We start from the raw sequence: 10,994 nt of genomic DNA, 5'->3' as shown, positions 1-10,994 counted from the left end.
ACAGATTCTAGGCCGACAACTGTTGCCATCCACCCGTGAGGTCTTCGTTGAAGTTCGCCGTGAAAAGAGCAGATGATAGATTATGCTTAGGAATGAAATTGGGCCAGGAAACGTGATGGGTTAGCTCTTATTGGTTCAAGTGGCCGGTTGGTTTAATTGGATATGGGCCGATTAGTTTAATTGGAAGTGGCCCGGATGGTTCAACTACAAAAAAAGAGTTTTTAATAGGCTCAAGTACGTTGGGCAAGACGGGTCAGCCTAATTATTTAAAGGAGGAAAAAATGGGCCAAGTGCAAAACAACAAAAGGTGCGCCAATGGTATGATTTTTGTTTGAAGCCGGGACATAAAGAAGATACATGTTGGGATCTGCATGGTAAACCAACATATTGAAAACCAAGACAAAATATCAAAAATCACGACTACCAAGCTGCAACAGATTCTACGGAAATAAAAAATCACACTCCAAATAGTGCATTCAACCTTGAACAATTATAACAACTTTGCAAAATGTTCTCCAACCTCTAACATTAAGCCCATCAAATTCATTAGCCCACAAAGATAATTTCCTAAGAGTTCTAAATATTACCCCACTCTCTCAAGTACCATGGATTATTGATTCAGGTGCATCCGATCATATGACGGACTCCCACAACCTGTTTATTACATACCCATCTTGTGCCGGTAGTCTTTGTTAGGCAATTTGTTGTCAAACGACCTTCCGAACAATTATGTAACCTCGATTTTATATTATCAATCGGCATTGGCCATATGATTGAACTTATGTCGACACTACCATCGAGACAACCCAATTCAATTTTCTACGAGCTATTAGAAGCAACCTATTTTAATAGTGTTGCTCGTGACCCGACCCATTACTTGGATGGCTACGATATTCTTTTGGAGCCCAATACATTTTGCGTTAAGCCTCTTTCAGACCACTAAGTTAACATACCCTAACTTACCATATATGGTCACACCTCTTGGGCTATAACTCTTGGCTCGTTCACGCCTCCAAAGTTGTTATCTTCTTTAGTTCTCTCTGTGAGTTCTTCTCGGTGGCCTCTTTCTCTCAACCAATCTGTGTGGTTTCTCCTGGACTCTATTGATCTCATCTTGGCCAACTCTTTGTGGATATGAGCAGCAATCGTATGTGGGAAGAAGAAATGAGAGATTTGGGTGTGTCTCAATAGTGGTGGTGGTGTCGACTTTTGTTGGAAACCGAGCTCGATATCACTTGGGTATTGCTGGACTTCGGACTCACAGTCTTAAAGTCAAAATTGCAAATAGCTCACTATTTTTTGTAGCTGGAAAATGGAGTATTCGAAATTCAAATATCTAACTCTATAAGACTTGAACACGTTCTTCCTGTTCCAAACTTATCTTGTAATTTACTGTATGTTATGCCAACTATTGCATGTCTACACCGTGATATCGACATAGGGCATGGCACAACGTATGTCAATGCCATCACAACTAACAAGGGTTAATAAACCTTCCACACTAAAGGAATACAACATCTTCGTCGAAAAGAACAACATAAATATATATTGTAATTAATTCTCAACTTTAGTCAAATGAATTCCAACCTCCTTCCATGACTTTACCTTTTCGTCTTGAAGCCCAAATGTCGAGTAACTAGTCCAACGTGCCTTTGCATGCATCAATCAGCAAATACTGGCAAGGAACACTCCATGCACCAAGGGGCCATCAACTCTACTGCAACAAATCAAGTGCCCTCTCTACCTAATCAACACTTATTGGAGCCATCACCAGCATAGAAAAATCACTTATCATCAGCAATAGTATGCTGTAGTGGATTTATTCAAGAAAAAACTTAAAGATATTCATTCTACTCCTCAAGCATCGACCTAATCATTTCTCCTGCGTTGGACAGTATTTCAGGCACATATGTATATATTAACACATAATTGTTCGTGCAAAACGTAAAGAGGTTGTAATGACATCAATTTATCCAAAATGGTTGGTACATTACATTAGTAAGTTTCAATTCTCAGTCGAGCTCTCTGATTCCATTCGCTAGATCTAAGGTTGCTGGCCATCAAAACAACATGCAGTGTTCTCGTAATCATTTATTGACATATAACGATGTTTCCTCAAAATTAGAATTATGACACAAAAGATAGCAACCATCATTTCATTGGTTCGATTCTTCGAATGAAACTGCATATAGCTACATGGAAATCAAACTAATGCCCACCACATTTTTTGTTTCTCAAATTCAAGTTGACTTGCTAGATAGGAGCATGAAGAGTTGGAACAAATAAGTAAAATTAAATTATTTCTAAGTAAATTATAAGCTAGCTTTAGAAGTTAGGTCTGTATGATTGCAAAGATAGAATTTGGGCGGAAAAAAATCGAAATTCAGGGAATTAAATTGCCTAGAAATTGTTTTCCTATGTATTGTAAAATATTTTGTTTGATTGGAATATTTTTCCCCGTGAAAAATGTTGAAATAAAAATATTTTTTTTGTGTGTTCGTTTGGCTTTATTTTACATAAAAAATTTCGCTTAAAGGGATAAAATTTACTGGTATTGGGGATGAAATTTGTTTCCATTGCCAACAAAAAAATTCAAAAAAATCATCTATTTTTTGGTATTTGTTTGGTTTTGTTTTACATAGAAATTGTCAATTAAAGGAAAATATTTTTTTATAGTAATTCTTAAAATTTGTTTCCATTGCAAAAAATAAAAAAAAAGTCGAAAAAAAATTAAAAAAATGCTATAGTAACCGAGAATTCTAATTCTCACAATTTTGGTGAGAATTGGAATTCTTTGAGAAGCAAGAAAAATCCTAAGTGGCATGAAAAGTTAGAAAATGAATTCCATAGAAAAATAAAGCCATCAAACAAGCAAAAATATGGAATTGAAATTGATTTTAAAAAAAATGTGGGTGTCTCAAGCACGCCCTTACTTTAATTAACTTTACTCCCAAACGCATTAACTTTTTCATAGAAGTTGCTTTTTTTATTTTTAACTTCAGTTCAAAAATTTGCCAAAACAGACGAGTGATCTTCCTTACCTCTCAAGAAAAGCTTTGCCCTTTTTCTTTTCATTTTTTTTCTTTTTAACTTAGCCACACATCAATTTTAATCCCCCACAAAATGTCGACGTTATTTTTAAATAATGTATTTTAAAATAGTAGATTGATAGAGAATGCATGGTTAAAAAATAAAAAAAATATTTTGAATTTGCATTTAATATTATTTTATTGAAAAATGTGTGATTGAAATAATGTCAAATCACTATTTAAGAATTTTTTTTTTAAAATAATGCGGTTCAAACAAGATATAATCAACTATGTTAAGAGCTTGTTTGACAAAAATTTTCATTTTTGAGAAGTGATTCTTCATATAAAAATTAGTGTTCTAAAAGGCGTAATGCGTGGCGATGGGTTGACTCCAAACTAAGGGGTAGGCGAGATTAGGTGAGGCAAATGCGTAAAAAAGCATTTTGCTTATTCTGATGTTATTTTAAATTTTTAATCAAAAAAATTATACTAAATATTATATTGATCAAGAATGCCAAATTTGTGAATCAATTCAATACTATAATGATCACAAATTCATATTTCACAAATACACTAACAAATTCATGTACTTTTATCCACCTACCAACCCCATTTTATATGAAAAAGAATTCGTAAAATTGATAGTGTACAGTGCACTAGAGAAAACGGAAAACCCCCATTGCGGACTTCGCTGTGAATTAACCAATGTCTCTTTCATTAACTACAAGGCCCACAACTTCATTAACTCACAAGAGAAAACTCCATTGTCTCTTTCATTTTTGATTTTATGTACTTTTATAAATCCCACTATGGAGACAATATTATAAAGTATAAACTCACTGCTAAAAAGGCAAAAACAAAAAATAACAGTTGGACGAGAGTTGAAGATGATTGACCAAGCAAGCAACAGTTATATTTTTAGTTGGAAACTGGAAATTCTTCAACCATTAAATCTACTAATTCTTCAACAAGCAATGATTTTCCATTTTCCGCTTGACTTACCGACATATAGAAACTGAAAATTGTTTGTTGAAGACGACCAAGCAGGCAACCATTGTAAGAGAGTGCCGAGATGTTGTAGTTGGAGAGTAATTTTTGGGAGCTTCGGAAGGTTGTCTTCACTCTTCAATCAAGGCACTGAAAAATGAAAATTTGGTTTTAATTTTTAGTTTAAAACTTAAAAGAAGAGTGATTTAAAAAAGAAAAAAAGGAAACAGTAATGCGCGCCTCGACGCAATTATGCACGCAAAAGCATGAATTAGTAGTTAACGGGTTTCTATTGACCAATAAATTACGCGCCTACCCCCTTTGCTCGGCGCTTTCGCGCGTCATATTTAGGTGTGCATTTTAGAACACTGTGAACGTATAATTATGTGCAGACGTGAAATATTAATTTTATATAAACTAGGTCTTGAAATTTTGAAAAAATAAAAAATAATTTGAGGTTATTGCTGCACAGTCCCACTTGCCACGAATGCACAATAATGTTGGAGCAGAATGTTCTTCTTCTTCACAAGCTGTCGCTGATTCTCCAAAACCCTGGAATTCCAACTTCCTTTCCTCGACTCAACAGTCACTGAACTCGCGACTCAGAAATGGCGAGTATTACAAAACTTACCCTCTGCCTTGTTTTCTTCCTCCTACTCTCCTTCCCACTAACGCTTTCTTCACCACTTCACCTCCGATCCTCCAAAAATGCCCCTCGCTTTCTCGCCGACTTCTCCCGTACAATCAACAATAGTAGACCGTTAAAATATTCTAAATACCGGTACGAGACCCGATATTTTGACCAGATTCTGGACCACTTTAGCTTTTCGGATCTTCCTACGTTCCGGCAACGGTACCTTATCAACACCGAGCACTGGGTGGGCTCTGGTCAATTGGGCCCCATTTTCTTATACTGCGGCAACGAAGGCGACATAGAATGGTTCGCTGTCAACACCGGCTTCGTCTGGGAAATAGCGGCTCGCTTTGGCGCAATGATCATCTTCCCTGAAGTAACAATATGCAAATTTTATTATACTATGTATTAAGGAATATGAAGAAGCTAATATGTTGTTTGATGTCCTGTTCAATAATGCATACGAAAAATAGGCTGAATGTTTTGCCACTTGTAATGATTTAATTCAGTAAAGGGACTCCTAGAGTAATTTATAGAAGTCTTGATAAGTTATTATGTGGTGAAACAACTAGGTAACTTGTATGGAAAGAGTAATTTTAAAATACATGGTTAATGTTTGTAACAAGATTTGAAGTACTTGGTTTGCAGCATAGGTACTATGGGGAGTCAATGCCTTATGGAAGTAGGGAGGAGGCTTATAAGAATGTCACTACTTTAGCGCATCTAACTGCTGAGCAGGCTCTTGCTGATTATGCAGTATTGATCACTGAGTTGAAAAGGAATTTATCTGCTCAGGCTTGCCCTGTTGTGTTATTTGGTGGATCATATGGTGGGAGTAAGAACCTTGAACTAATACTGTTTGGTGTATTATAATTTGTTTTTTAACTGTGGTGTATAGTTATACTTGGTAAATATTCATTATGAGCTCAAAAATTGCTATTACACAGTGTTGGCAGCATGGATGAGACTGAAATATCCCCACATTGCCATTGGGGCATTAGCTTCTTCGGCACCAGTTCTTCAGTTTGAGGATATCGTGCCGCCTGAGATATTTTATGACATTGTCTCCAATGATTTTAGAGTCTGTTTCACCCTTTCAATCATCATATGGCTTCTACAAATTTTAGTTCATATTCATAGGAATATACTCTCCATTTTTTTGACATTGCTCGTTGATTTCATTTCCAGAGAGAAAGCGTTGACTGCTTCAACACGATAAAGAAGTCTTGGAATGTAATAGCATCAGAAGGAGAGAAAAATGATGGACTTCTACGTCTGACCCGCACTTTTCGCTTCTGCAAGTAAGTGATCTCGATGGCAAGTTTTCAACCCGTCCCTTCTTTTGATATTGTACAGATATTACAAGTTTGTAAATGTTTGGCCCTTGGCATTAGTATTTTACTTTGGTTACGAGGTTTGGTGAATCTGAAATATTGAAGTTGAATTGGCAGGAAACTGGAAACTGCTGATGATCTTTCTAACTGGTTGTCTTCGGCTTATAGTTATTTGGCAATGGGAAACTACCCATATCCTTCCGACTTTCTAATGCCAATGCCTGGAAACCCAATAAAGGAGGTTTGCTAGGCAAATAATTTGAATTTGATTGTCGCATTAATTACATAAAGCTGTATAAGAACACTTGGCACTTGTTATGCTGTTGTAGGGGGTTTCTTTTTTCTTAGATCTTCTACTGTTCTAGACAATTCAATTGTTTGTCAATATGTGGTATCTTTTAAGTGAATCATTTCTTGTAAGGACATATAAATTGAATACGTGGACTAATCGTATACTGCTCATAAATGCTAAATCCTGTCCTAAATGGTATAATTGACTATGTTTTAATCGTTATCTTGGCATGTAAGTAAATATCGTGATTATGTTGTTGTTGCTTTTATCAATACTAGCCCAGAGATGGTTCTTATATTTTTTCACTTTGATGCTTATCAACATAATTACCATTGTCAGGTATGTAGAAGGATTGACAGTTGTCCAGATGGGACTGGTATCTTACAGCGCATATTTGAAGGAGTTAGTGTCTATTACAATTACACAGGAACAGTTGACTGCTTTGATCTGGATGATGACCCTCATGGTATGACGAGTGGTTGGGATTGGCAGGTGTGAAACCCTGAAATTGTTTCCATATAAACCTTTTGCTTCTCTGTTGGACAAATTTAAAACTTCAATGGTGATATTGAGTTAACTAAATCTAAATGTTTGTCCATATTTTACAGGCATGCTCTGAGATGATTATGCCATTTGCAAGTAGCAAGAATACTAGCATGTTTCCAGCATATGATTATAATTACACTTCTGAGGAAGAGTTATGCCTTGAGAATTTCCATGTCAAACCAAGGCCAACCTGGATAACTACTGAATTTGGTGGACATGTGCGAAAGTTTTGCTCAAGCTTTAAAATGTTTTTCTATTCTCCTGATTGATGAGTAATTTTACATCTTTTTTACACCTTGATCTCTTTACTTACAAGTAATGAGAGCTTTTACAAACTAGAATCTAATTTAAAAACGATCCATTTTGCCTCATGTTACTTATCTTTAAAACTTGACACCTATATCATCGTGAAGTATTTGCTCAACTGCTGTCAACTAATGATTATATATGGAATTATTTAATTATATGCATATTGTAGAATCTTATTTGAGGGCCTGTCTGGAAAGGATTAAAATCTGATTTTAATCAAAGTGAAAGTCAAACAATCAATATTAATCACATCTTTCATGGATTCCACAACTTTTCAACCACACATTTCAAAAACTTTTATCACAATCTACTAAAAAATCTAATTTTAATCCCCACCAAACACCCTCTTAATTGGAATCGGGATTCACACATTTGAAGTCTGGTATGTTGCTCGATCAAGTCGATCCAATTGTTAACTTCAATGAGCCAGCCATTGATCCAGAAATTTGCCAGCCATTGATCCAGAAATTTCTGAAATGAAATTTGTTTCCTACTTCATGACCCCAAGTGGCCACAAATTGTTCTTTTGTTTCTTCAATGCATAAACATATAAATGATTTATGCAGTCTGGTTATAGTTACTTATCTGCTGCTTTTTGCTGTTTCCTTATGAAGGGATTTAAGTCAGTCTTGAAGACCTTTGGGAGTAATATTATATTCTCAAATGGTTTATTGGATCCTTGGAGTGGCGGGAGGTAACCGTTGTAATAGTTGTGTTCATTAAATTATTTAATTGCCAAATCATTTACTGTAACAAATGATATCTGCTGTAGTGTTCTGGAGGATATATCAGACACGATTGTAGCTCTTGTTACAGAAAAAGGTAACTCTACTTAACTTTTTCAGAAGTCAGCCCGTTTAGATGATAGTGGATTTAATGCAATCCTACCTTCTTTTTTGCCACTGAGGGATTAAATGCATGGATATTTAGGAATCCTACCTTCTTTTTTGCCACTGATGGGATTAAATGCATGGATGTTTAGGATTCTATGACCTCAATCCAATTGTGTCGGTCAAACCCATTCAATTGAATTTACATATTGCTACAATCATCAAGTTTGAATTATGTAAAAAAAAAGGGTAAATTGTATCTTAATTGTTGTTGTGTTTCATTGTAACATTATTAGGAAATGAGTTTGACATTGGCCAATGCTTGTGAGCCTGTTCCTTATTATAGAGCTGAGCATATATGACCTTAGTCGAGTTCTAATGTAATATTTAAGCTCTAAGTGAGATTCAAGTAGAGTGCAGACCATGTAGCCTCAGCTCAACTTCTGCATAGCTTGTGTCATATTTGAGGTCACTATTGTCGTTTGACATATATCATTACATAAAGAAAGTTATTCAAATATGATGTACAGTGACTCATAAATCGTAAAACAATATTGTTTATCAGGTGCTCATCACCTAGATTTGCGTCCGGCAACTGCTCAGGACCCTGATTGGCTGGTCGATCAAAGGACGGCTGAAGTCGAGTTGATCAAAGGCTGGCTAGAGGAGTATTATGAGAAACGGAAGGCAACTTTTGATTTGTGAAAGTGCTGATTGGCAAATTCCACTTAATTAAACCTTTGATAGTGGTGTTGTATGTATTCAATAACACGGCAGCCAAAACTCACATGGACACACGTTCTACTCACTCCACTTAGGTCGAGTTTGAGTAAGTTGTCTTGACAGGAGTCAAGTTGCACGATTTAGTCTTATATGGTTCAACTCGACCCATTTTCTTTACCTTTAAGTTTTGAAGTCAAACTCAGCTGAGTTGAGTTTCAAAAATTAGCCGAGTTGATATACTCTTAAGAAGTCTTGTCATCAAGAATTTCGTTGTTTGGTTCCTTGTCAATTCTCCCAACCCATGTTCAGTTATGGACGTTATCGTGATTTAAAAGTAGTAGTTGAAATGTCCTTTAGCAGTTGCAAATCAATTCGGGAAATTAAATCAAAATTGAGTAAAGAAAGAGAAAATACAAGTTGATGTTGCCTCTGAAAATGGGATTTGCTGAAATGTGCTATCTTGATGTTTCAATGACATGAAAAGGGGCAGAAAACTCTCTGATTTTCCTCTGGCGTGAGAATCGGTATATTTATTGTAGAGAGACTGTAGAAGTTGCAAGATTGCAAATCCTATATATGGAGTTTAATTCGATGCTGTAGTCTAAACTTTGAATTGGTGTTTTTATTTCAAATCATTGAATGTGAAAGGAGGTGTGCTTTTATTCATTGAAGAATTCAGGAAATAGTTGAAGGGTTGCATATTATATGACTTTGACTTGTACTGTGGGTCGAGTGTTCGTCAAATACCCGCAAATATACGGGTTCGTTGTACAAGTAATAATCGTGATGAGAGAGTTATCGTCCCACAGGGAATAAGGATCAATTTTAATATATTTGATATATTTAAATTCGTGTTTATAATCAAAAGATGATTGAATGAATATCTAACTAATTTTTAGGACTAAAACTTGTGAAAATAATGAAAGTTGGTGTAAAAATCAAGTGTGCAAACGTATTGGATTTCCGACGCCATTGATTAATTCTTAATTTTAATTCTCAACTAGTAATGATTATCTTAATTTATGCAATTGTGACGATCGATAATTTCATTTTTTATTTATTTTTCTTTTTCAAGATATAATAAACATATGATTACCACGAGACGATCATATTCCTAGTCCAAATTCATATGAAAAACATGCATTGACATTTAGGATTATCACACAAGATCGAACACGTCACAAATATTATTCCTAATATTTATTGCCTGTGTGTTTCAATAACAGTGTTCTACCTACCGTGAGTTATCCAACACTACGAATAAGCAACTTATTGTCCTAATGGTGCGCAAACATTAAAACATTGTAAGTAGACATATTAATGGAATCACAACGCAATAATTAACATAAAAACATAGGTCTCGAATTAAAGCTAAAAATTAAACAATTTTGTCATCATTCAATACATGAAACAAATTAGCTTAACATATTATTGGAATCAAACAAATAAAAGTGGAAGGACATCACCGAAAATTGACGAATGTGTTTAACTCCAATTATAATCCAATAATCCGTGTCTTTCTTGCGGTTGCCGTCTTCATATTTGCCGTAATGTTTGACTGCAATTTATCCTTGAAGCTGCTGCCCAATTCAATTACCGCTTATATGCGTGTGTAACAATTCTGCTTCTTCAATTTCCCAGTCGTCCAATGTTTTTAATATGTCTCTCCTCCCAGCCAAAAGCACAGCCCTTTTGTTTGTGTTATTCCACCCGGTTGGCAGCCTTATTTTCTCCTCCCAGCAGCTCCAATTTTACTCCTAATTAGCGTATAAAATATATAAAATTCAGCCCCAGCCCCTTTTTTTGTTGGCTCACAAAGAAGACAAATATTTTCTAGGTTATTCCCCAACTCCCTCCTTTTTTTAATGTGCATGAATATATACACATATATATTTTCCCACTACAACCGGCAGCCCCCACCTTTTTCCTCGCTTACTGTTGTATATATTTGATTTCCATTCTTTAGAAAAAATGAATTCTTCAACAATATTTTGACATAATTTTAACCATATATTTTTCAATAAAATAATATTATAAGCAAATCTAAAAATTTTCCTTACTTTTTAATTACACATTTCATATCAATACACTATTCAAACAAGGGTATAATATATATTCTTTTAACCTAGCCGTTGAGTTTGACTTCCAAGGGGACTCCAATTGGTTTCTTACTTTTTTTTTTTTTTTTTTTTTTTTTTTTTTTTCCCAATTACATTTTAGACCAAATTGTTTTATTACCCAATAATACTTCTTCCGCCACACGTCTTCATTATTTGGTCCAAATTGAGGCCCATTATGGTGATGTTTGGT

The 10,994-nt window shown here is 35.1% G+C and overlaps 1 protein-coding gene across 1 annotated transcript; it reads left to right on the top strand.

Moving 5' to 3' along the window:
• Positions 1–4,478: 4,478 nt before the first annotated feature.
• On the top strand, positions 4,479–9,035 carry LOC111367274 (lysosomal Pro-X carboxypeptidase). The gene is made up of 10 exons (XM_022988051.1): positions 4,479–5,026; positions 5,299–5,485; positions 5,598–5,731; positions 5,839–5,951; positions 6,102–6,225; positions 6,616–6,768; positions 6,885–7,040; positions 7,746–7,825; positions 7,904–7,953; positions 8,527–9,035. The coding sequence occupies exons 1-10, from the start codon at positions 4,625–4,627 to the stop codon at positions 8,664–8,666; spliced, it is 1,539 nt and encodes a 512-aa protein (XP_022843819.1). The 5' UTR covers positions 4,479–4,624; the 3' UTR covers positions 8,667–9,035.
• Positions 9,036–10,994: the final 1,959 nt, after the last annotated feature.

Source organism: Olea europaea, chromosome 18 (assembly GCF_002742605.1).
Source record: "Olea europaea var. sylvestris chromosome 18, O_europaea_v1, whole genome shotgun sequence".
In the NCBI taxonomy this organism is placed as follows: Eukaryota; Viridiplantae; Streptophyta; class Magnoliopsida; order Lamiales; family Oleaceae; genus Olea; species Olea europaea.
The sequence above is the reverse complement of the archived record's forward strand: the minus strand, read 5'-3'. Positions and strand labels throughout refer to the sequence as shown.